Consider the following 25,419-nt stretch of genomic DNA (forward strand, 5'->3'; position numbering starts at 1 on the left):
TTCTCAGCCAAAAATGTCTAAATTAAGGCCTTGATAACTTAATACTCAATACACTTGATGTATTTCTCTACTGCAACACCTTTTAGAAACACATTGGTGACAATTATTTAAGAGATCTAAAGGAAAAAATTATCTGCTGTCAATAGCAGACCTCAAGATCTGTTCATTATTACTCTTAGTCTTATTTTAAAATTTCTAAAAGGCAAAGGAGTTTAATAAGTTCAGTCAATATTTATTTTCTGCAAAGTAAAATCAAATAACATTAATGTAAACATACACAATACATAAATATTAACTCAATCCATTAAACCTTTGTGTACCATGGCACTGAACTTATGGCAATTGTGTAACTTGAAAATAATGTTGCTTGCCAATGACAGAGGTTTCTAAATCAATAAATACATCTGAAAAGAAGAGAACAGTTCACAATATAAAAGCATAGTACCTGAAACCAAATGCTACAGTACGGTCACACAGGAGCTGTTCTTTAGAACTGTGCAGGTAGAACAATTGTCACTAAAACGCCCTCTAAAAAATAAAATGCTTTGTTAATAACTACTATTACCTAAAGTTAGGTAAATCATGCCAGATAGCACAAAATACAGTAGCTGGAAAATGCAAAATAATTTGGTAGGCCCATCTAATTCTTCAGCATAGCTGTGCAGAAATCAAGAGGGATTCTCTGTTCCTTCCTTAAGATTTTTTCTTTTTTCTTCCAGTGTTTGTTTAAATACTTTTTTCAAGGTATTGTAAACATATGGTCCATTTTCAGAATCGAAGCTTGTCTAATAAAAGGGAGAAATTTAAGTTCAGTTGTTAAACAGATATCATACAGCAAAATGCAAAGTAGATTACCAACATTTTTTAAAAAAATAGTTTTAAGATTTATCAAAGAAAGCATGTGTTTCCTGATGGAGTACTTAATGCTAAGTATCTTCAATTTTATGCTGACTAGACATTAAAACAAACTAGTAGAAGGAGAAATGTCATGATTGTTTTAACAGGTGACATGTCTGTAGACTTACAAGAGATTAGGAAGCAGTGTGATGAATGTTCTGTTCAAATAATTTCACCTGCTGAATCTGAGAAGAAAGCAGCTCTGAGCTCAGCAATAGCAAGCTTTACCTGTCACTGATATTAAATGATTCCAAAAGCAGAAGTTAGTTACACACACCCTGTATTAAGGGCCTAAAACATAACTGAATTGCAATGTAATTTCAGAAAATTATTTAATCTGATGGAAAGACTCCAAGTAGTACAGAATCTACCAAAGCCTTTAGTAACCTACTCCCAGTGACTAATTATTCTCACCACTTAAAAATTATCCTGTCCCTAATTTGTAGAAGTCCATGAATTGGCAGTGATCCAGAAATAGAAAAATGAGACTAAAGGATTAAGGTTGTAGTGACAGAATTTAATTTTGTTGAGAATATTTCCTACGCTTTCTGTAGGCTGATTATTATAAAATGTAAACTCTGAAATAGATAAGCATGAGTACACTAAGTGTGAATTGTGAATTATTGTAACTTTTCTCACAGAGGCCTGCTCTGTTGATTCACCCTTCATAATTTAAAACAAATAAATATGATGTCATGGACAAATGGTTACTTGCCTTAGTGAAAGCTTTAATAGCACGAGCAAGTAAGGCCTCCTCCACATCAGCTGGTAGCATTTGCAAGTTCACCACGCAGTGTAAAATACAAAGGATAGTCTGACACTGTTCCTGGTGGGTAAAAGGAACAGCAGCTCATTAGAAGAAATATTTTTACAAAAAACATTTAACTTTCAGTTTTCGTTAATTGCTGTTTAAATATCAGAATGTGCCTTCCTGTACTGAAACCTTCAGGTGTAGAACTTGGGGAGGGACTTTTCACAAGCGTAAAGAACCTCTACATAATCACTTCAGTCATGATGGGAGAAACTCTTCTCTTGTACTGTACCACAAACTGCTCTAGAAATTTCTAGGAGGTCAGGCACACATCTGGAGACTTATTTTTCAAGGTCCCCTACACGAACAGTAGCATTCATGTGAATTGGCATAGAAAAAGTGAGATTTGATCTTTTCAGCCCAAAATGCATGTTTAGGGCTCTTCCCCCAGCTAACATATGATGATCTGCATCTCTGTCCTACCGAGTCTCCTTCACCATTAAAGGAAGCTTGCAGAAAGACACCTGGGCAGTGCCAGCAAGAATGCATAAACAGAGCAACAGTATCTTTGTGGCTGCTAGTTCCCATCCCTTTTCCAAGGTAGACTGATCTCCACACTGGCAGGTCACTTAACAGTGAAAATTAAATTAAAACTTGAGGGATTCCTGGGAAGAGCAGCTAAATATGCACCCATACATATAAGGGGCTGACTGGCTGGAGAGCAGGTTGGCAGGAAAGAACCTGGGTGTCCCAGTGCACACAAAGTTGAACATGAGCCAGCAATGGCCCGTTGCAGTAAAGGCAGCTTAAGAGCATCCTGGGCTGCATTAGACAGGGAGTTGCCAGCCGGTCAATGGAGGTGACACATCTGGAGTGCTGGGTCCAGCTCTGGGCTCCTTGGTACAAGGACATTGACATACTAGAACAAGTCCAGCAAGGGGCCACAAAGATGATTAAGGGACTGGAGCATCTGTCATACAAGGAACCTGCTCTAGTTGACTCTGTTTTGAGCAGGGTGTTTGGACTAGAAGATATCCAGAGGTCCCTGCCAACTCAACTATTCTGTGATTCTGAAATAATATAGGATAAAGTAAGGTAAGATAGAATTAATATTTTTAAATTTAAAACCCCCATAATTATTATTCCTTTCCCATTCATTTATAACAGGTGTCAAGCAGTTATTTTTTATTTAACACAAACAGAAAGTTAAAACTCTGATAGAGTGGAAGAATGCTTCAGGAAGAAACATGATGTTTTTAGATGAACTCAGGAATTCTGAATGTCATGTCATGAAGATGGTGACTGCACATAAAGTTCTGACCACCTATTGATTAGAAGCTGTATTCTTGGATATCTAGAGGCTGTTAAAAGGGGCCCTATTTTCTTCATAAATACTTTGGAAACAAAGAATTCCAAAAGAATTAGGAAAATAATCTGTGTAATTAAGAGATCAAGAATAGAGAGGTTTGGTTTTTTTTTTAATTTACCTCGCATCTAGCCCTTTGGGGAAAGCACAATTCAACAGTTTGGATCAGAAGTACCTGTTTTTCACAGGCATTTCAGAATACAGATGGCCACAGTTCTGATTTATGGAGAATAATTTGGCCTGGCTTCTGATTCCTTGAATTGGCAAATTCTTCCCATTCCTTGCTCCAGCTCTTCCAAAGCTGATGGATTAAGATGTTTGCACAGCAAGTATGACAACCATTAAGCACAGCTGCCAGATGTGACATTAAGAAAAGCCATATATCGAGTCACAGAGAAAAGGTTTCTCATTTTTGCCTCTGGGTCTCAAACTGCAGAATTTGCAGGGAAATACGCTGAAGTTGAGCTTCTACTGAATGGTGTTCAAAGATAGTATCTGGTATTTTCTTATAATACTCATCATCATAGTATTGATTACCACTCATAGTATTCAATACCAAAATAATCCTCATTCTGATTTTTAAAGAGATTGAAGTTGCCTTTTAAAAGTGCAATTCCCTTGCCTAAAAGGCCATAAATGAATAGTTTTAACACACATTAACAAAATGTACTTGGCAGTTAAAGAATAAATTGACATATATAATATCTACCTTTCTCAGTAAGTAAAGTGCATCCTGTGATTCTGTGCAATTTTTTGCCAGCATGTCAATATCACCTTTGGATACAATAGGTTCTTTCAGCTGCTCTATCCAGGACCACATCAAGCTACAGAGGATAAAAGGATCTCTCTCGGTACAGATTTTATCCCAAGCTCCATCTCGAGAATTCAGTTCTTTCTTAAAACAAAACAAAACAAAACAAAACAAAACTGAAGATGCATCATCTATTTACTTTTGCCAACATTCTCTTTTGATTGTAGCAGTACGTGGCTGCTTATGTTCCAACAAAAAAAGAAGACTTAAGAGTTACAAAAAAAAAAAAAGTCTATTTTTTTCCAAAGCATCAACATTAATCAGCAGTAATACAAGTGATTCTTTAAAACAGAAGAATGACATAAATGGTGCTGCTCAGAACCTTCCAATTATCTACTAGAATACATAAAACAGCTTTGGATTCCAACTTCAAAGCAAATGTTGCTAGGAGAATTTGGGTTTGAGGACAAGCAGTTAAGTTTCAACTAAATTCTTCTACTTTTACACATAGAATCCTCTGTTTAGTTCTGAGAAAGCACTGATTAAAAACAACACAGCTCTACCTTAAAACCTTTGGTACCTTTATGCTACCAGAAGCCAAGTTACAACCACAGATAACTGCATTAATTTTCACTAGTTAGTAAAATGAATTAACACAACCAGCAGAAACAATGTTATAACCTCCTGCTAGAGACCAAAATTTGTAGGTGTATTTTGCTTGCTTTTGAAAGAACTGGCCCATAACTGACAAATACAATCATTTACTGAACCACAGTATAAACTGGTGTCCCAATGTGCCATTTCAAAGCACGTGGTGGCATTTTTGCCATTCTAGGAATTAACCTAGGTGAAATATGCAGAGCCCATAACACTAAATCAAGTTAAAAATTACCTGCCACATTTCTACCTTCTGCTTCACTTCATCCTCTCCCAGAAATTCATTTATATCTGCAAGTGCTTTTGCTGCCAAAACTCTTCGGGCTTCCAAACTTAATTCTGACTGCAGAACAATGTGTGGAATTGTCTCTGACACATCTTTGCTACCTTGGCTTTCATATCCAATGGAAAAGTTCACTTTAGAAGAAGAAGAAGAATCAGAGTCCTCAGAGACATAGACTCTTCTGCTATACATATTAGTCTTGTGGTCTTTCCTATGACCAATCTCATTGGTAAAATTATGCCTTGGTGTTCCAGGTTCCCTGGTATTATGGATAGATGCTAGACCTGAAGAAAAGGTTCTGCTGCGTTGTACTTCTTTGGTAGAGAGCCTTCTGTGATAAAGTGAGGATCCATCTTTTCGTCCATCCAAATTAAATTTACCTTGACTCCAGAACATGCATGTATTACGCACTAATGCTTCTTTGTTTAAATCCAACTGTGTTTTTTGTTCACCTGTGGCAGAACACTCCTCACCACTGTTCTGCTTAAGTTTGTTGCACAGTAATATCTGAGCAGGTACTGTCCACGCAGTTTCTCCTTGGTCTAAAAGAAACTCAGTTCTCCTTAAATCTGACTCACTATAGCTTAGACGCCTTCTCAGATGAGTAAGAGGCTGAAGGCATTCCACATTCCTTCTCTTCCAAAGAGGATCACATTCATGTCCCAGGGAGAAAAGAGAATCCTGGGTCTCGAAAGTGGACGACTGGGTATGGGAGGAGTCTGACGTATCACTGTCCTGCCTTGCAAGTTCTCTATCTAGCTGTGTGGACACCAACTGAGAAACAGTCTTTTCAATTTCAGCTGAGAGATCTGGTATATCTAACAATTCTGCCTCTATCACTTGTCTGTTTTCAGCCAAGTCTAGCAACAATTTACAAACTAGATGAATAAGTTTTGGCACGTGTTTGAGATGCCTACTCTCATAACCATGGAGCAGATGTCTCTGACGGGTCAGGTACTGGGACAGTGTCACTGTGTGTGCCTTGGGCTCACAGCATGCAAATACATTTCTCAGAGGAACCAAAAACTGAGTGAATTCTCTGATGCATAACAACTGCCCTCTAGTCTGAATAGAATTGGGCCTTTTTGCTCTGACAAAAAGAATTGCTTGATCAGCACTCATTCTTGTTGCAAAAACTAAGTAGCAAGCTATTAGTACACCTGGAAAATATAAAGACAAGCATTAGCTGAAGAACTATCAGACTAAAACAAATACTTAGTGGAACTACAGGATAAAAATATAGGTAAATATACAGGCTTTATGCCCTCTATTATGTGATGCTGTTACCTAAGTATAGTTGCATTGGTTGGATCACAGGACAGTAAACCCATTCTCACTACATGTTCAGTGAGAGCTAATTTCTCACCACAGCATCGCTAGGAGTTCTATCATTTGTGAACACAGGAGCAATGGTGGCTTCTAAAGGAAGGACACGGGCAAAAAGGTCTTGAAAGACGTAAATGAAATTTTAGCTGCTCCACCAAAACTACCTGATCTAACAATGAGTGGCAGGTTTGTAAACATGTAATAAATGCTGGACAATGAAAGTGCACTATGTGAATTTTTCCCACCAAAAAGAAGCTGTCCCATTTGAATGTAACAGGGAATTATTATACAAATTAAAAAATTTTCTAACCTCACAGGCTTCTGTTTTTAATATACTAAAACTGATCTCCTCTAGCCATTCAGATAATTTTCACAAATTTGTTTAACATTTTTAACCATTTTATAGATGTACATTTTGCAATTATATAGAATCTAAACAAATTATTAACAATTTATAACCACAGACTGTTTTGCATTTTTAGAAAAACGGTTCTGTTGATCTTGCAGTAGAGCACATACCTGTCCGACCAAGTCCTGCGTGACAGTGAACAGCTACCCTCCCTTCCTGCAAGGCGAAAGCCATGACTTTTACCATATCAAGTATAGTAGTGAGAGATGCCACTCCATAATCCTTCCATCCAAAATTATAAAAATAAACTAAAATAAAAAGAGAGAGAGTTATTTTCTGCCGTACCAAATATGAAATTTTCAGTACTATATGCAGAGGAGAGATGACTAATAATAAATGATAGTACTAAAATTGCATAATGGATCTTAGAATCTGACTACATATTGTTTGCAAGAGATTATTTTCCTCTTTCAGTGTACGCTTGCTATTGAAATTTGATAAATACATGAAGCTAGCAAAGATTTGTCAAACTGAAGTTCTGCTAGAATGTAAAAGGTGTAACAAAACTGAGTGATTCATACAAAAATTACTGAGCTATATATAGGTAGAGGGTATTTTTTTCCTTTTAGAAATAAAAGCAGTTCTTCAGTCAAAAGCTGTTTCTTACAGAAGCACTTTTTCTCATCTCACCATAATATGAAAATACAAAAATATTGTCAATACAGATGTCCTCAAATGAAATAACCTTTGTCTAGATAGAAAACATTAATTTTACCAGAATTTGAAACACCATTAATGTATTATATAATTGTGAACTCAGAAGAAGAAGAAAACTTTAACTAGCTCTTGTCCTTTCTTTATTCTGAACACCTGAACATAAAGTCTCCATCTCATTCAACATCTATATGATGTTCAATAATGTGTTATTCTCTCTTGATTATATTTGGCAAGTTTCATGTTTACATCACATTTTGTGCAACACTTCTTACATAGCTGCTTTTAACACACAAGAATTCAAGTAAAAACATCTTTAAGTGCCAAAATCAATAATTAACGAGGAACAGCAGCAGGAGTGAACTTACTTCCAGCCTCCATAAAAGCTTCAGGAAGGTAGGTGAAGCCGCTTTCTTGTTCCAGTGGATTTCCACAGCTTGCATGCTCCCCAGGACGCTGAAGGTTAATTATGGTTTTTATGCCACATCTTAAGGAAGGAATGGATGAGTCAAAGTATTATATGCAGCCAAAATCTCATTATCCCTTATTTTCTGAAACACACATTTATTCTTAGCGGGCAATAAATCTTTACCTGTATATCATTAAAATGAAAGGATCTTTATCAACAATCCAAATCTATGTTGAAAGAGAAAATGGATCAGGAATTAAACTAGTAATACGTACTGTAAATAATGACTAAATTTGTTACCTTTCAAACTGTTCAATAATGTTGTACTTTTCAATTAATTCTGTTGAGGGTCGAGCCATAGCCAGTATGTTATCTGTTATCCTGAGAAATTAGAAAAGTAGATAATAATACTGTTATTAATAATTTCCTGGGTATGAATCTACCAAAATAAGAATACTATGTTATATTCAAGAAAGACAGAAATACCTTGCTGATTAACTAGAAATTATTTCTCAAAAAATTCTACTATCATATCATGTTAGTGATAAATCTTGTTAAGCTGATATAGATATGACATACCAAAAGACCATTACTGGAACTGTTTAAATGTCAGGCCAATGAACATACTAAAAAATTCTTTTGAATAGAAATCTGGACTCAGATCTCTGGCCCTTCAAGTTTTGTATGCTTCTGAATAGCATCTGCTGTTACCAAAAAATCAGTAAGAATGTAAAGATACATTTCATGTGACTATTACTTTATATGAATATGCTTTTGAACACATGCATTATTTCCTCTTCAGTAAATGTTTTTACTTTTAAATTCTATTTAAATAGAGATGAACACATTTTAATTAATTTGCATTTTAAACCTTAGCAAGAACTGTCTATAACCCAGAGTAGTTTTTTAATAATTCATGACAGATAGGTATTTATTCTTTTGGATCTGAACCAAAATTACTGTAAGTCAACAGAAATCTTTCATCTTTACTGGGCTATGTACAACAGCCATTATGGTTTATTGTTAAGCTGTAATTCTGAATCAAGTTATCATTAAGTTTCATACTTAGCAGTAGCTGATCTAAAAAAAACTCATTATTTTCCTTTTAATTGTCTCTTTTAATAAATACAATCAATGCAGTTATATTTAGTGAGAGTAAATGCTGCTTATTACCAAGAGGAGTAGAGCCCTTTAATGGCTTGCTCCTGCTCACTCCATCGAGCCGGGTTTTCATACTTGCAAGCACGTCCACCACATGCCATTGAGCACTGCATGTGACCAGGAATGACATGGCGAAGGCGCTCCCCTACTTTAGTGTATTTTGCTGTCGGACGCCTTGAACTTCCTAGAACACAGGCAAAAACAGATTTAGTAAGGCAGCTTAGAAATTCATCTCCACCTTAAAAGTATCAGTTCAACCTTAAATTGATGAAGTTACAAACAGCATAAATATATGGACTCTATATTTAAGGCTCATTTTTCAACACAGACTTAAACTAAGAATTCTGAGGGGGGAAAATTGCTTGCATTACTGCAGAAGTTGTTTTTTCTCACAGTAACTGGTTTTTCTTATGAAGTTAGAGGTGTGTGATATCCTTTGCAACATTAAAAAATGTCACGGTCCTCTTCCACCTGAAATTGAAAATACTTAGCCATATACTTGGTGTATGTGTGAATGTGTGCTTCTATTTTATCTATTCTTTTTAACTAAGCTATTAGAGTGAAAAGCATATATTAATCCTTGAATAAGGAACCAGTGAACAAAATATAAAATACAGGAAAAAAAATTTTAAACCCAGTATTTTACGCATATATATATATATATTAAAAAACATATCTAACAGAGCAAAAGTATATTAATTTAATACTGAGAAAATACCCAGAACTGACAACAGTCTTAATGAAAAGTACTTTACTTTTTTTTTCAGGAAAAGTTGCATCCAGCTCCTCAGGGCTCAGAGATGATATCGCCACCATAACCCGGTGCGTCGATGAAGAGAGTACCTCTACAACTGAGCTCCGGCGCCTCTGGATTATGCGAAGAAGGGGATCGGAGGAAGAATGCCTCCGACCCTGGAAAAAGTTGCTAAAAATACTCACTGCTGAACGCCTTCGGGGTGAACCCTGCATGACTGACCAGCCCCAGATACTGTCTAGGAAGGCTGCTGAGGACGCACTGATCAGAAATCCAAGTTGCTCAGCGCTGAAGTTGAGGAGAGCTGTGCATCCTTCTGTATGCTCCAGCAGCTAGTCTGCATGGGCTGAGCTGTCTCCATAGTAACTAACAATGAAGGCGCTGCTGCCAGTTATCCTTGGGCTGCTCCATTCTATAGGAATTGAGTCTGTTTGGGACAAACCGTTCTGCTGCTTGATGAAAATAGTTGCATTTCAAGCAGATAATTTTGAAAACGGACTGGGAACAACCAAAACATTTTCCATAAACAATGTAAGTATTTAGTTAGTTGTAAATAACATGCATTCAGAACTCGCTAAGACACAAAATACTAAATTCAAAAGAACAATCAAAACGTAGCTGGAGGCTCTGCTTCCTGAGAAATCTGTAAGTACATTATACTCCCCCACCTCTTGGTTTAACATTCCACAACCACCTCTCCTCCTCCACTTAGTTGCTCCAAAATGCATCATAGCTCTGTAATGATTGGGATTAGTGTGCTCCTACTGAAATGGTTCAGTACATGATGAATTGTAGACTGTTCACTCTGGACCATTCATATCTTCTAACAAAACACAATTTGTTATTCAAAACAAAAGGCTTATTTTTTTTCAGGGCACAGCTTTTTTATTAAGCAAAGCTGTTAGCCCTACAGACTGAGATAAAGCAGATTATGGGGAGGAGGAGATGTATCAGTTGAGTGCTTTAGGCTTTTGAAGGTAGGTATTAGGTAGCAAATTGCCTCCCACTTTGCTCCCAGTGTGCCAAGAAGGAGAATGAGCCGGCCAGAAAGACTGCAACACTCAAAAGCACAAAATTCTCATGCAACCATGTGGAGGACAGACTATACCAATGCAAAAAAACCTTTGTCATCCCATTGTCTGTGCGTTAGACTGCACGTTAATGAAAAAGACTGGGGAAATCAAGAAAACCCACCATAACTTTGTTCAATAAGCAAATTAATCCCATTGCATTTTCCTAAAGATAGTATATGTCTTCAGTGTGTGTTTCTTTTTGTACTACAAAACCAGTAACTCTTACAGAGGAATCTGCATAAGAGAAAGCTCTCTTCTGATAAAAATTCATCAGGCAAAAATCTACTGTTTCTTTCTGAATAGGAATTAAATGACTGAATTTTGAATACTGCACCCTGGCTCTTAAGGAGATGTGGTTAAGGCTTGCTGTAGATACCAGGCCTGAAACATCAGTAGTGATGTTGTATGAGAAAAGGAAAATGTTAAAGGTGACTCTGTTAGCTGTTGTCTCAAAACTCTTGACTATTCTAATTCAGCAGTAAAGCTGGTATCAAAAGGTGAGGAAATATTTAAATATGCCTTTTGGGGGGGGAGTGGAAGAAAAAGGAGATTGCTATTACAAGTGCTACCTATATCCAAGAAACATGAAAAATGTTTTCTAATTAATTATATTGCTTTCTTATATTTAATTCTTTTCCTCTTTCTCTTCCCAAAAACTTTTCTTCAGTGTATATCAAATGATAGTAGAGCCAGAAATGAGCAAAATAAAATGCTGCACATCATTATTTTCCTACTGAATCCAGCAGGATTTGCAAGTACTTACCCAAAATAGTAAGAAAGAATTACATCCTATAAGAGTTTAAATACTTTATTAGAAAGGGTAGTTTTGCTGAAGGTGTGTTTGTATTTTCAAAGAGCTAGGCAGTTTCTGAACACAAAAATCACATTTCTTCAATTAAGAGATCTGACAATATGACAGTTAGAAAAAAGCTCAACATATTAACACATTGTGGTGATGATAAAATAATGCAGTTTGCTTTTGTTAGAGACATTTTATGTTTATTATTGGGGATAATATTTCTGAGTTTTTTAATTTTCTATGGAAAATATTTTTTTTCAGAATTTCTCTAAGCACTTTTTATGAATGGCTTATCAGAGAAAAATTGTTACCTGAACTCATATTTGCAAGATATAGACTGCTCTCTAGCAACGAAGAATACGGTAGTTCATTTTGCAGCAAAACTCCTGCAGCCATTGCAGTACCTGTTAAAAAAAGTAGTATGTTCACTGAAAATCTACAACAGAAGCTCAAAAATGCAACATAAAGCTGAGTACCTGGCAGCTGATTATGGAGTTGTCCAAGGCTTAAGATTTGGGCAGTCAGACATGGACTGTACTTTCTTTTTGGTGTGCAGTCATCTCAAAATTCAAGAGCTTTGCTGTCTGTCCTAGCAATTCAAAGTTTAGTCGACTGTGTATTTCAAGCTCTAGAGTTTGGCTGATTATGTACTTTATAACTGTGTGTTTTATATGGACAGGAATCACTCAACTGAAAGCATTTAATGTAATGCCATCTTGATTTTCTCAAATTCTTAAAAGTAAGTTTCAGCAAAGCTAATAATATCATAATGGCAGCATGATTTCTAGATCACACCATTTAGATTTTAGTTGATACTTGCCAAACAGACTGTCCACAAGTTATATGCCTTCTCTTCCCTCTGCTCCTTGTTTATGGTCTGTTGGCAAGTCTGAAGTCACATATATGACGATTCTCTAACAAGAAAACTGAACACAAGAATCTGTCTAAGCAGAAAACAGTTTTTTCTCATGCTTTAATATAACTTCTAATAAGTCCTGCTCTGAAGACCTTCTATCTGACAAAAAGAAAGCTGAAGGAAAGCTGTAAATGTGAATATATTAATCAGTCACTGTGATGTTAAAATAAACCATTTACATGGATCTTGAGTGGAAATTCTTACCCAGTATAAGACTACCATTCTGTTTCTCTTATGTCTGTAGGAAAATAGTTGCAAGTATAAGAAAGAAGCATTCTTTTAATACCAAACTAAGTACGTCTCTGCTCTATGTATAACTATAGAAACTTTACTAAATAAATAAACCTTAGGTCCTAAATTCTGCAAAACCAGTATTAGGATTCAGCAGTGTAAATAGTGTTTTAAAAGACAGATTTGCTAAAATAAACCAAAACCAAAACCAGAAAACATTGTGGGGATTAGGTGGTATAACAGTCCTGTGCTGTGTTGAAGTGTGACCTGCTTGCTGTTCATTGTCCACCTTTTATCTATAATTCTATATATTTGTTTTTTAAAGTAAATATTTAAATAGATTCAAATAGAATTTCATTCATTCAGATATTACACTATCTACCACATACTTGAATAAATTATTCTTCCAACAATGCTAGTGGACGTTATTCCACAGAGCCACCTAGTGCAGCTCTGTCAAGATGCTTAAAGGAGGGAACAGAATACATGTACACGTTAATAACCCTTTAATACTGCTGTATCAGTCACCTCAAAAAGATGAGAATTACATTTGTCTGTGAAAGCCAAAAGGCCTTTTGAAACTTCAGTGATGCTCAAAAATGCATTTCTAATGTAAATATATTAATAAGAATATGAATTAAGATGATTCTTAATGAAGATTAAAAAGTATCTGGAGCATTTTCTACTCAGCTACTTGACCATCTGACTCTGCACTTTTAAAAGTCAATCCTTTAACAGGCAGGAATACTTGCATATAATTGCATTCTATTTGGAGCTGCTCCAAAAGCTCTATTTTTTTTTCAGTGTACTTTGAAATCAGTAAGGGATGGCTTTCATGATCAGAGGAAACTCTGTAGCTAAAGAAATAACTTTATTTTATCCCCAGAAATTCTTTTTAGCGTTAATAGAGTTGAATTAACAAAAAACTGTTGGTTTCTATTTCTCAGCTTGTCCAGACAATACAGAAGCATTTGAAAAAGACATGTCTCATCATATGGGCAGCAGAACCATCACCAGTATGACTATTTAGTTTTCCTATTTCCTTGTACTCAAGTGTTAGAAGAAATGAGATTAAATATCAGAGATACTGCTATCATCTAAAACTATTTTTCTTTTTTTTAAACCGGTATTCAGGGTGACAAGGACTCTTAACTGAAAAGGGAAGAGATGAAGATTAATGCAGAAGATAATATACCTACAGTATTACAAAATACTAGCAAGATTGTTCTAAATGGCAGAGGTAAGCAATGTGTTTATTTGCTGTGTAACAAATTAGACCTCCCTCAATTTTATTTCAGAAGATATACCAAATCCATATTTTCTGTTCTGTATAACCAGGCAGTTCCAACTGACTTAAATATGTTGTCTGTGTGTCTTTCAGTTTGTTAAATTTACTTCCTAACAGGGATTTTAAATTGCACAGTGTCATCAAAGTGAGCAATTCCCATATGCTTATTTCCGAAAAAAAGTTAAGTAAGATTGTGACAAATCACTCTATAGAGTGAAGCGTTTACTCCCTTGAACAGATATAAAATGTTGTAAATTAGGACAGGAAGTACTATTTCAGTGTTGATGTTACTGGAGAGGGGTATTGTATTCCTGCACAGATAAAGAGAGTGCTAAACATAAAAATGGTGCTTGGGTAAAATAAACAACTCTCTCCTGATTCTTCTATGTACCAGATATTCTTAGTTTTTAAAAGGTCCTCTTCAGCATTTTGTTCCTCACGTGAACACTTGATAGATGCTGGAGAAAAAAACAAGCCTGGAGCATTATTCCAGGTCATGGTCCTCATCAGCTATCTGAGGGAACTGAGTCACATGGCAATCACGATACCACCTTAATCAGATCTGCTCCATTATCTCTGACATGCATTTCTATTGCCATGACAGCAAAGCAGCTGGTCTTTTAATCCCCGTTTCCCAATTTAAGAAATGGAATGGTGTTTCAGGTGATGTTCCATCTCTTTATGTTTTATCATAGGAAGCAATGTCATTAAGTGTGCATAAACAACACAGCTAATGAAACCAAAACATAGTAAAAATAATGTCTCTGTTGTTGGCTGACTGAAGTAAATAGCGGTACCACATTGCCCAAGGAAACAAGGGCCTCTTGAAATCATGATACACCATCAGATGTCAAGCACTAAGGGGGATATTTCAGGAGGTCCCCTCCAGGTGTGGATTTTATACTTGTTTTGATGTCTGTACATATTTCTGAGGTGGGAGGGGTTTTTTGACTTTTGAGCAGACCAATTCCTAACAGAAAGGATAGAACATTTCTTGTTTCCTGTTGGTTGCACCGTTGATTCACTTGTTGCATTTGGTAACACGACAGCTGTCAAGTCCTACTCACTGCTTCATACATGCAGAGAGGTGACTTTCTTGCAGAGGAAATAGCGCAAGCATGCTGCGCTGTCACAGGTGAGATCACTCTGTGTTTCCACTTTCAAGGAGTGAAGCAGCCTCTTGTCCACATCCATTTCCTCTGGAATAAAAGCACTGCTCTTTGTAAAGTTACAGGCCGAGTAAAGTGCCATGCAGCAAGTAGGACAACTGGGAGATCAGAGATCCACAACAAAGCAGGTTCTGCAATTAAATGATGGGCAGATTTACAAAGGAAGAGCGTAAAGGAGGCATACCTTACTGGTTCACATGAGCAGGCTGCAGGATGGCAGCAATGGGGTTAGCAAATTAGCAACTGGCTTAGGTGTCACTGCCTTGTAACAAGGAAGATTCCTTTTTAGTATTTCAGGATCTGGAAAGCAGTGGCTTCCAGTCAGTAAGCTGAATTTTTGCTCCAGAATGAAATGAGGGAAAGGAGCAATGTCTAATGTTTTAGCAGCCAGAAAACGATTATATAGCCAAAAAGAGATGAGACAAGATGCTGGTCTCACTCTAACTTAGCAATTAAGATGGTTATTTAATAGATGCAATTACTATCTTTTACTTCAGAACACGTTTTCAAAACAGAGAGAAGAGCTTGCGTTCCAGACTGGAACGATTCCAGTTGGAGCAGTTCAGCTGCCAGCAGGAACAGTAATCCCATTGTAAAGCTCCCCACTGCATTTCTGTGGAATGATCTACTAATAGTGAGGTCCCATCTCTCCAGATTTGTGTGGATTTGGTAAACAAGAATACGACAGCAGACCACACATTTCAAAAGATTAATTTTATGTATTAACTTGAAAAAATCTTGGATAAGCTTTCAATTTTAAAATATCAGTGTATAAGAAAAGTTATTTTAAACCTCAAATATATTCATACAATATAGGCAAATGCTGATGCTTATGCCTGTCACATAAAATTTTGAGGTTATTTTTACTATTTTCTTTCTTCTAAAGTGAATATGTTCTCTCCCTGTTGCAGTAACATGTAAGTAACTACCCACTACCCAAATTTTTAAAGGAACATAGTTGACTACAGACTACAGGTAGGGGCCATGTTAGCTTAGTACCTAAGCACTCAGGTAACAGCTCTAAAATTTACTCCATGGCCTTATTCTACAGGTACTTGTCTTCCTATGAAGCTTTGCTTTTGTGAGCAGTACCACAGAAGTCAACAGGGTATTTGTGTAAATGTAATATCATATGGGATAAAGTTTCATTGCCAAAATGCAAAGTTCTGTAAACTGCACTAATTGTTTTAGATAGATAACTAAAGCTAACTTAGATAACTAAGACTAAGCAAAAATATAATAGCGTAAGGACGACTGTTTATATTTAATGACACGGTTAAGAGCTACTTGGTCTCTAGGCTTTAAATTTGATGTTTTAAGATTGGCAGATCATGAGAGTTTTTAACAGAAAAATCTTCTAAATTTGCTGAGACATAGTCAGTCACTTCTACAGGAAGCATTGGTAAATGAAATCGTGTTCTGAGTTACAACAGACTATCTAATTTTAACATTGCCAGGAATAAGAAAGCATTTATTTCTAAAGTTTTGTAAAAATTGTAGATAACTGGGTTTTGTTAAACTTTATTATTATGAATACTGAAACAAAATGCAAAGGCTGTTGTTCTAATGTATATATCAGTAAAAAAGCTCGCTGATAGATATTTCAGAAATACTTAAGCTACAATTAACAGAAGTCTTGAAGGCAGTTTAGCACTGAGCACACATATTTCAGTAGGCACACACCTCAATTCCCCAGGCTTATTTGAAATTTGAAATGTTTCCTACCTATAAGCAAACATGGAAAAACTGGAAAAAGAAAATAAACACAGAGATATAGGACAGAGAAAAGACAAGGTAATAATTAAAACAAATTTTTGTATAGTTTAGTTGTATGTAATTTACACAGCAGAACACTACAGCTGTTTTAAAACGCCAGTGATTTCACTGGGACCACAACCAGACCCAATTTGTTATTTCTATATGTGTTTCTCGCCCTCTGGAAAAAAAAAATTCCCCATCTGTTTTAGTAAAAGGTGAATGTCATTTAATCATTAAGTTTGATATTTACAAATGACTGTAACTGCTTTCACGTACAAAAGAGACGAAAGAATGTAATTCATTAGAAGATTATGTAGGTGTTGGTCTGGTGATTCAGTATTTGCTATTCATAGCTTTTTTGACATAAATAGCAAGAAGCTGCAAGCTAAACTGATGGACAGGTCTACCAATTGACTTGATTCATATTATTTAATTTAAGTCAGCTTTCTGTGCTAGTGTTAAGTCAATGGTTAACAGAAGTTATTTTAAACTACCTTGAACAGGCTGACAGCCAGTAATTACTATTGAGAATTATAAAGGAGATGGTATAAAATGAATATATTAACTGTTCTCCAAACAAAACTGGTGACTCAGATATTCTTGATCATGAATATCATGTTTACTCTGAGACTATCAGACTTGCAAGACTGACTACATACAGAAGAATGAAATATTGTCAGTAATGCATTTTAACAGCATTCAGAAGTAGAAAAGTTTAAAAATGAACTCTGCAAGTTAGAGGAATTATTTTTAAGTCTCATAGTCAAAACCATAGTAAATTTACATGAGTTTTAACAGTTTCAATAATTTCAATTTAACATCTTACCTGTTACCCTGCAAAAAGAACGAGTGATTGTTGACCCCTTCATTGCTGCAGTATCAACTACAAGAAATACATCGCAGGGAATTCACATTATACAGAAGAGAAGCTGAATAATGTTGCCACGGTATTTCCTGTAGTTAATTGGATTCATGATGGTAATCTGGGAAGAGCCAGTAACTATCTTTTCTTAACTTAAGACTATATGAGGAGTGCCTTACAGACTATGCAGATAATCATCCCATAAACTGCTTTCTGTGTCTGCCTAGATTTTAAAGGGATTGAGGCAAACAGGCCACACCAACCTGATGTTTTAATAACTGAATCTTCCATTCCTTTTTTTCTGTTCACCTCATTTTCCTATTACCAGCCTCAAGCAAATATATGTATGTGTGTGTGTCTACATGCATCAGACAACTACACACATCTCTGAAAGACAGTTTTGTGAAGTTACATTAATCACAGTTAAACCGATACATTAATTTTGAAATGCCATGAAAAGAAAATTGGAGATAAATGTTTCATTGCTATCTGTGGCTACACCCAGAACAAAACATTTTTTTCTAGCCCAATAAAGCATAGAATGTCATTGAAGTATTTACACTGAGTATAAATTAACTGCATTAAAAGTAGTATCTCAAAACCATAACAAAAACAAATTCATCTGAATGTAAAGGATGTAATCTACTAAAAACCAACGCAAAGATTTTGTTGATTTAACTAAATACTAGATAAATAAAGTAACAAAACAAGCTACATAAAATAGGATACAATATCTTATTCTATCTTACTAAATCAATTTCAATCACTAAATATTAGCTGACAAAAAAAAGGCTTTCTTCTATTTCCAATACTTCCCTGCATGTCTTATTAAAAAATACCTAGCATTAATTAAGCACTACTCACTGCTAATCATTAAAAATGCCTCCCAGTTATTTAGAAACAAAATATTTGTGCCAGCTTCTGTGGCTAGGATATGCGTATTATTTAAACAAGGAAGGAGAGCAAGCTACAGGAGACAAGTCAAGTCTGATGCCAACAACCTTACCAATTCCAAAAACATCATCTCAGCTGAAGACCTGCCTTAATTTTGGCCAATACACAGATGGAGCACATAATAGGACTAAATTGTTTTGTTAATTTTCAGAAATAATTTTGTAGTCAGGTTTTTGCTGTATACTGCTAATAAAAATCAGAAGGAAGAAAAATCCAACTACTATTCTATAAAATAATTAATTTACTGAGAACAGAGACAAATTAACAAAGTAGTCCTTAAAATTACACATCTAGTTTCTTACTAATCTTGCAGGGACAAAAAAAAAATATCACATGCATAAACTAAACTGCATCCAGTCATTTTAGTAAACGGCAAACATCATTTTTATTTACATGTATGGACATTTGTACAAAAAAAAACTTAAATACCAATAGGGCTTCAAAAGATTTGCACACAATTTTGGAAAACCGACTAAGGTACTTAAAAACCTGAACAGATAGTGGAGCCTAAAATCCTACGTTGCACATCTTTCTTTAGTATGTTGGTAGCAGTTTCAGTTCCAAAGGTGCCAAGCGCACACAGCTTCCCCAGCCTACAGGTGGAACTGGAGGGCTCAAAACCTCCAAAACACTGATCCTTGTGGGTCCCTGTGTGACAAGAACTGGTGAACAGCCACCACTGCCTCCAGCAGCCCTGTTCAATGCCAGGCTGTAAGCACACAGAATTATGCCTTCACTTAGGTGTTTGTGAGAGTGGACCCCAAGCAGTAACCAAAGCACATCACTGCTTTAGAGACCCTGCAGAATGCAGCGTTGACTTCCTGGGAATTAAAGACCTTCAGCAGGAACCCATATTAGCATCATGGAAAATGTAGGGCAGAAAGAATTGGAGGTCAGCTAGTCCAACATCCTGCTCAAGGCAGGGCTGACTCCCAAGTCAGATCAAGCACTGACAGACTCCCTCTCTGAAGATCCCTGCACAAGTAACACTGCCCCATAGCAGCATCGCTTCTTGGTTTCATCACGCATTGTTCATAGTCATTACAGAAGTGGCTCTAGAAATCAGAATCTAAGAATTATGAGTAAAGGGACACATTTTTCAAGCATCAGCACACAAAAAATGTGTTAACAAATGGAGCATCTGGTAAAACGTTTTGTAGGAGGAAATGGAGGAAGTTAGTATTTTTTTAGTTGACTAAAGAACAAAGAGCAGCTTTGGATAATTAAGAAATATTAATTAAATTAAATTCTTAATATAAGCATAGTCTTTTGGGGAAAGTTCTAAATGCTCACATTTGAGAAGCTGTCACTGACAAACTTAGTGTTTATTTTCATATCGATAATATAATAACACTATTTACCTATTTGATTCCAGAGGGGGCTTAATTCTTGGATGGCCTGGATTCTCGGTGCAACCGCCCACTGCTCTGCTGTATCAATTTGTAGGTGTCAGAGGTTTGCTGGGTTGTCCCTTAAATCTCTTCCTACATTCATACTCTTCAGTATTAATGGCAGTTTATTCAGCTGAAGAACTGATTTTTTTCTAGTGATTTGCAAAGTTTAGCTAGTTCCAGGAATTGGTGCCAACATGTTTGTTCAAACAGGCTATGTCATCATATTTTTGTCAAGACGAGGCTTTGTGCTGAGGATGACTTTTTGGGGGAGTTAACCATTAGGCTGAAATAATTTGCCATTTCCAAGGAAAAAACACAGAGAGTAGGTGGGATGCTAGTGACTAAACTAATAATTTTTATCTCTCTAGGCTTGGCATTTTCCTATTTAAACAAAATGGAGAAAATTCTATTGAACTATGACTGCCATTTAAAGATACTAACAAGCTTTTCAGGTAAGTATAACAGGATCACTAGGCTTCTGTCAGCTTATTTCTCTTGCACTGCATGGGCTGCCTCATGGCTACTTTACAGCGGACTTAGCAAATCCACCTGTCCCATGACCTTAGGTACTAATTTATCAGATTACGCACGTAGAAAACTGTCCAAATTGTCTCATAAGGAGCTGGATGCAACTAAAATGTTTGACCATTGCTTAGACTGCACTGTTTTCATTGGTACATAGACAGAATCAGAACATCAAATTATCCCCAAACTTACAAGTTTACTAAACCTAATTTACTTTAAGGTTAATTTTAATTTAGTACAAACTATGTATTTAGATTCCTAGCTGGCTTTGGACATTTCCAGCTTCACCTTTTGCTTTTTGCTCTTATAGTTTGGATAATAAAAGTCAATTAATGTTGCTTTATTTTCAGCTTGTATTGAAACACTGCAGGGAATGCTTTAGTTTTATGTAACTTTAAAACTGTATGAAATGTTATTAAAGACTTTTTGTAAGTTTTTGCCTTTAGTTTTTTTTTAATATGTATTTCTGCCCCTTAAGCATAATGCAGCACCACTGCAAATCAATCACAAAAGCATGGTCAAAGCCTATATTTGGTAGACCTCAACTACACCAGCAGTGTCACAGTTGTGAGATAAATATATGTTTAGCTGCTTAATGAGATCCCAGAGCAGCAGCCCACCTGTGATCCCTGTCCTCTTTCATCATCTGTACTTCCAACAGTCTCTCTTTTCCTGTTTCTTCCACTGTTAGCTAAAAATGCCAATAAGTTATAAAATGGAAATGTAGTGAAATGCTAGGTAAAGGCAGCATAGTAATATGAAGATTTCAATTCAAAAGACAATTCTAAAACTGAAGAATTGTGTCAAGTATTACTTACAGGTCATTCAATGGATTTGCAATGCAAAAGGTGACTACAAACCTAGGAAAACCTCTTTTTAGCCACCGGCTTTAAAATGAAAGAAAAATCACAACTTAACTAGATATAGACATAAAAAGGAAAGGAGAGCTATAGCAACCCCGTCTAGCTCTGCTTTGTGAGATAGCTCATTTTCTGCAACCATGACACAGCGGTATCCATATAGCCGCAAAACCCTCATCCAGTAATGGCCTACTATAGCAGGCAAATGTCAGGTTGCTGGAAAACAGGAATTAGGAAGAAATCCTTCTTTCATAAATTTTAGAACTTCTTAAGAGCTACCATATATTAAGCCAATTTGTGATGACCTTTGCAAAAGCACTGTTTAATGTACACACAATTTCTAAGAAACATTAGACCTGCTGTGGGTATGCAGAACAGTTGTTGATTTTTTGCACAACAAAACTTAACTGTTCAAAAATGGCAGACTAGGTAAAGGAAAGGAGGAAATTTTAAGAAAATGAAGTAGCTCTAAGGTAGCCAATGCTTTTATGCATTTCATCATGTGTTTTTTGCTAAGGAACAAAATGGGCAAGCTCTGTAACACAGGGAACTGTTTGAGTGAAGAACCAAAGAGGTCAAAGGAATTTAATGCAAGTGGCCAGAGATCAAGAGTTGCAGGTGGCAACTCATGTTCCTGTGATAGGATTAAATCCAGGAAAAACTCCAGAGTAGAGAGAAAATTGAGGAAATAGGTATGTTTTTATGTGTTTTTCTTATTTTCAACAACATCCAAGATCAGGAGTAAAAATGTTTACAGATTTCTGTGTTTTCTGGAAAAAAAACCCCACAGAATACAAGGTTAGAAGTAATTTGGGTTTTGTTGTATATTTGCTTAAGCAATTCCAGAGTCTGAACCTTGTTTCACAAAGACACGGAAAATCTACGCCTAGGAAATGTGTCTGAGAAAGGAGTAGGGAGTCACTGTGTCACTGCAGATGGCGGAGGATCATGAGCCCACAGGCATGGTGCCTCACGCGGGCAGCTGCAGCGCGGAGGCGCTCAGGATTCCCACAGAGCTTTGCTGTGAGCAGCACCCTTCCTCAGATGGAGGGAAAGGACCTTCAATGAACTGCTTCAAACTAGGCAGGTGGTCTTTAACTGTATGTGCTGGTAACAGGAAAGAACTGAGTTCATTTTTAAATGTACTTGTTTTAAGGAGTTACAGGTATTAACTACCCTGTACATGTGAACTGGCTGAGCACTTTGAGGCCAGCAGTCAGCAGCAGCCATCCAGTTCTGGGTAGCCATTAGCTGAGCAGCCTCTGCAGCATGGCAGAAAAATACCCAACCAGGGACTCTTCTGAGTCACTCGGTGAAGTAAATGAGAAACTCACCTTGCCTAGTTGAACTAAGCCTCTTTAAACATGTATGTCTTGAATTCTGAATTTTATACTATCAGGAGGAAAAATTTAAGTAAGCCAGCAAACTATACTCGCCATTGAGAAAAGTGGGAATATATTTGCCAGCTAGTACTAAAAGACACACACAATCTTGCACCTTATCTGAGCACTTGCAATCCTCTTTATGTTATCTGTAGCATATTCCTTCCCAGCAACTAGCTTCATCCATGTCAGATTTCACAATTTCTACTCATTACTCATTTGTAATTTTACTACTGTTATAAAAAAATACTCATAATGGTATCATTGACTTTATGAAGAAGTAAAATATTTACTCAAACATGTGGAAGAAACACTATTCAGATTGGTTTATGCTGCCGCCCAAGCAATCACAAGAGGATTACATTGCTAATTATATCTCTGAGGAGGTATTTTTGCAGCATCTGGCCCTGAAGACTGTCTCCCTAACCTACTTAGTCTTTCTTGTCTTACGCATGTGGGTCCATGTATGTTTCACACAAACTACTGATGAAAATAAGAGATGGAAAAATGCTTTCAAGCAATACATAATTCCAAATACTTATTTTGTACATATTCTTTTGGGCTTAATTACTCCACAGATGTGGTGCTCAGTTTTACTAATTAAGGTGCAGGCCTCCTGAAAACATGGCTCTTTCTAAGAACAGAAAAGCAAGGGAGCTGTGTGAAGAGAAAACACTTAAGTCTAGATTACCAACGTATCAGGTAATCTTTCCTCAGTTTGTTTATCTACTGAAGAGTATAGTTACAGTCTGTTGGCAAAAGCGGTAATAGCTACATCTAAAAATTACTATCCTGTGTTTGGACTGAAGAATATGCCATAGGCATGTCGGGCTTTTCAACTCCAAAGGGGACTGACTGAGCTGCGTTTTTTGAAGGGGACTAAGTGATGATTAGAGGTAGGGTACTGCTACAAAGCATGAAAATACTGCTGCAAAGGGGGAAGCCACTTTCCACTGCCGCTATCGCCTACAGAAGCCGCGCTCCCCTGCGTTTACGGTCCTCTCATTCCCCGACTGACGTTCGTCTTGGCGAAGGTTAAATCCCGCAGTATTATTTAGCAAATGCTGTCAGGAAGGGCTGAATTATCTTAACAGTCCTACCTCCAGCAGTTACAGGTCGTTCCTCTGAAAACTGTTAGTGCCGGGCAGGTCACCCCGGAGGGAGCAGGGCAGCTCCCACCCCTCGGAAGGCCGGGGAGCTTGGGGGGCAGAGAGGGGGTGTCTGTGGGTGTTAATTTCTTAATGGAGGGCCTCTACTCTGGATGTCACCGAGGCAGCGAACGTGGAACCGCCGGAGAACCTAACTCCCTAGCTAAGGAAGCGTGTTTTAAGTCTTTTTTGTCCGTGCTGAGCACACCGTACTCGCTTACCTCAGCCGGGGGGCGGCCAGGGCGGGATGAGACAGCCCCCCGCGGCCGGGGCCGCCGCTCGCCCCCACCCCCGCGGGCGAGGCCTTGTGGCCGAGGGAGCGCCCGAGCAGCCGCGTCTCCCCGGGGCAGGAGCCCTCGGGGCGCCGGGGTCGTGAAATGGCCGCTGCCCCGCGGAGCGGCCGCGCGGCCCCAGGCCGCCGCCGGGCGTGCCGCGCTGCCATGGCGACGGGGGCGGGCCCCGGGGGAAAGGCGGGAGCGGGGCGACCCTGACGGGCCGGAGGAGAAGAGGGCGAGCGGGGCGGTGCTCCCCGCGGGCGGCGGCCGCCGCTGCGAGCAGGGGCGCGGAGGGGGCGCCGGACCCACCTTGGCTCCCGCCGCGTCAGGCCGCCGCTCCGCCGCCCGGCGTGGGGAAAGGCGGTGCTGGCGGCGGGCGCATGCGCCGCTGTGAGGGAGCGGGCTGAGGGGAGGGCGGCGGCTCGGCCGGGGCTTCCCTAGCTGGCCCGGTTCCCGCCGGCCCGGCTCGCTCTTGCGCTTCCCCGGGCTGCCGCGTCCTGGGCTCGGCTTCGGAGGCGCTGTTGGGGACAGGCGGCGTGGCACGGAGCCGGGCGGGGCGAGCGCACGCCTCCTCTCGCTGAGGAGAGATGCCTGAGGGAGAACTTGGCTGCCTCCTGAAAGCTGCGGCGGGACGCCCGCGTTATCAAAGATCGCTCGTTTTCTTCCGAATCGGAGATGCGTAAGGGATCGGCGTCCCCCTCAGCCGCCCCCGCCCGGCCTTGGGTCTCTTGTAGCTGCCGCACACCGAGAACTACACAAAACAATAGCGAATAAATTTGCTGACACGGTTTAATGTTCTTAGCGTCGTCGTGAGCCGTTGATCCTCTCGAGTGGTTAAAGTTTGGAGACTTAATTGAAAATTTTCAAAAGACAGTTTCTTCCCTTTCAGGTAAATTGTGCCTGCAGCTGATGGGCAGTTTAACATTTACACCCCGAAAGGCCTCTGCTCCAGCTAACTGATGTGTATGTTGTGTTGTATCTTACTCATTAAGGGATCTAGTGTCAGCGGTGAAGAGATGCAAAACAGACATGGGTTAGGGTTTTGAGAGGCTTACTTAAAAGTTTTTTTAGCATTTTTAACAGGCATAAAAGGTACTTGCGTCTTGGACGCTGAGCAGAATAGGTTTGTAATGGTTTATTTTAATACTGGAGTGGAATACACAGCTGAATACGCAGGAGTAAGAAGAGCTGTAAACGTGTGTGGTGCATTAGTGTGCTAGGCTGAAACATATGTCTGCTGGGTAATAAGGATGGTTTTGGAGCGAGTGTCCTTGTAACACACTTGTGAAGTTAAGTTGTGGTTTTCAAGATACGTGCAGATTTTTGTCAGTACTATGTGTCTGTCTCATTAGCCACATGAGTACATT

General features: G+C 38.1%; 1 protein-coding gene across 4 annotated transcripts; it reads right to left on the bottom strand.

The window, feature by feature from the left end:
- Positions 1–211: 211 nt before the first annotated feature.
- Positions 212–24,501, bottom strand: PTPDC1 (protein tyrosine phosphatase domain containing 1). 4 transcript variants are annotated; one of them, XM_069769861.1, is made up of 10 exons: positions 24,362–24,501; positions 11,602–11,694; positions 8,677–8,848; positions 7,804–7,884; positions 7,463–7,581; positions 6,551–6,688; positions 4,658–5,865; positions 3,724–3,909; positions 1,613–1,723; positions 212–785 (listed from the first exon to the last, which is right to left on the bottom strand). In XM_069769861.1, the coding sequence occupies exons 2-10, from the start codon at positions 11,684–11,686 to the stop codon at positions 669–671; spliced, it is 2,217 nt and encodes a 738-aa protein (XP_069625962.1). In that variant the 5' UTR covers positions 11,687–11,694; positions 24,362–24,501; the 3' UTR covers positions 212–668. The 4 variants fall into 4 exon arrangements, with proteins under 4 accessions (XP_069625962.1, XP_069625960.1, XP_009916300.1 ...); XM_069769859.1 differs by lacking the exon at positions 24,362–24,501 and adding an exon at positions 17,479–17,611; XM_009917998.2 differs by lacking the exons at positions 11,602–11,694; positions 24,362–24,501 and adding an exon at positions 9,420–11,540.
- Between the last annotated feature and the right edge of the window lie 918 nt (positions 24,502–25,419).

Source organism: Haliaeetus albicilla, chromosome 24 (assembly GCF_947461875.1).
Source record: "Haliaeetus albicilla chromosome 24, bHalAlb1.1, whole genome shotgun sequence".
NCBI lineage: Eukaryota > Metazoa > Chordata > Aves > Accipitriformes > Accipitridae > Haliaeetus > Haliaeetus albicilla.

What these genes read in the sequence shown, in the direction of transcription:
- PTPDC1 (XM_009917998.2), bottom strand. Translation starts at nt 9,633, where the DNA reads ATGCAGGGTTCACCCCGAAGGCGTTCAGCAGTGAGTATTTTTAGCAAC. An exon ending in CACTTTACTTACTGAGAAAG is followed by an intron (nt 1,724 to 3,723) that starts GTAGATATTATA and finishes TTTACCCACCAG; the next exon opens with GAACAGTGTCAGACTATCCT. An exon ending in CTATTAAAGCTTTCACTAAG is followed by an intron (nt 786 to 1,612) that starts GCAAGTAACCAT and finishes CCCTTTTATTAG; the next exon opens with ACAAGCTTCGATTCTGAAAA.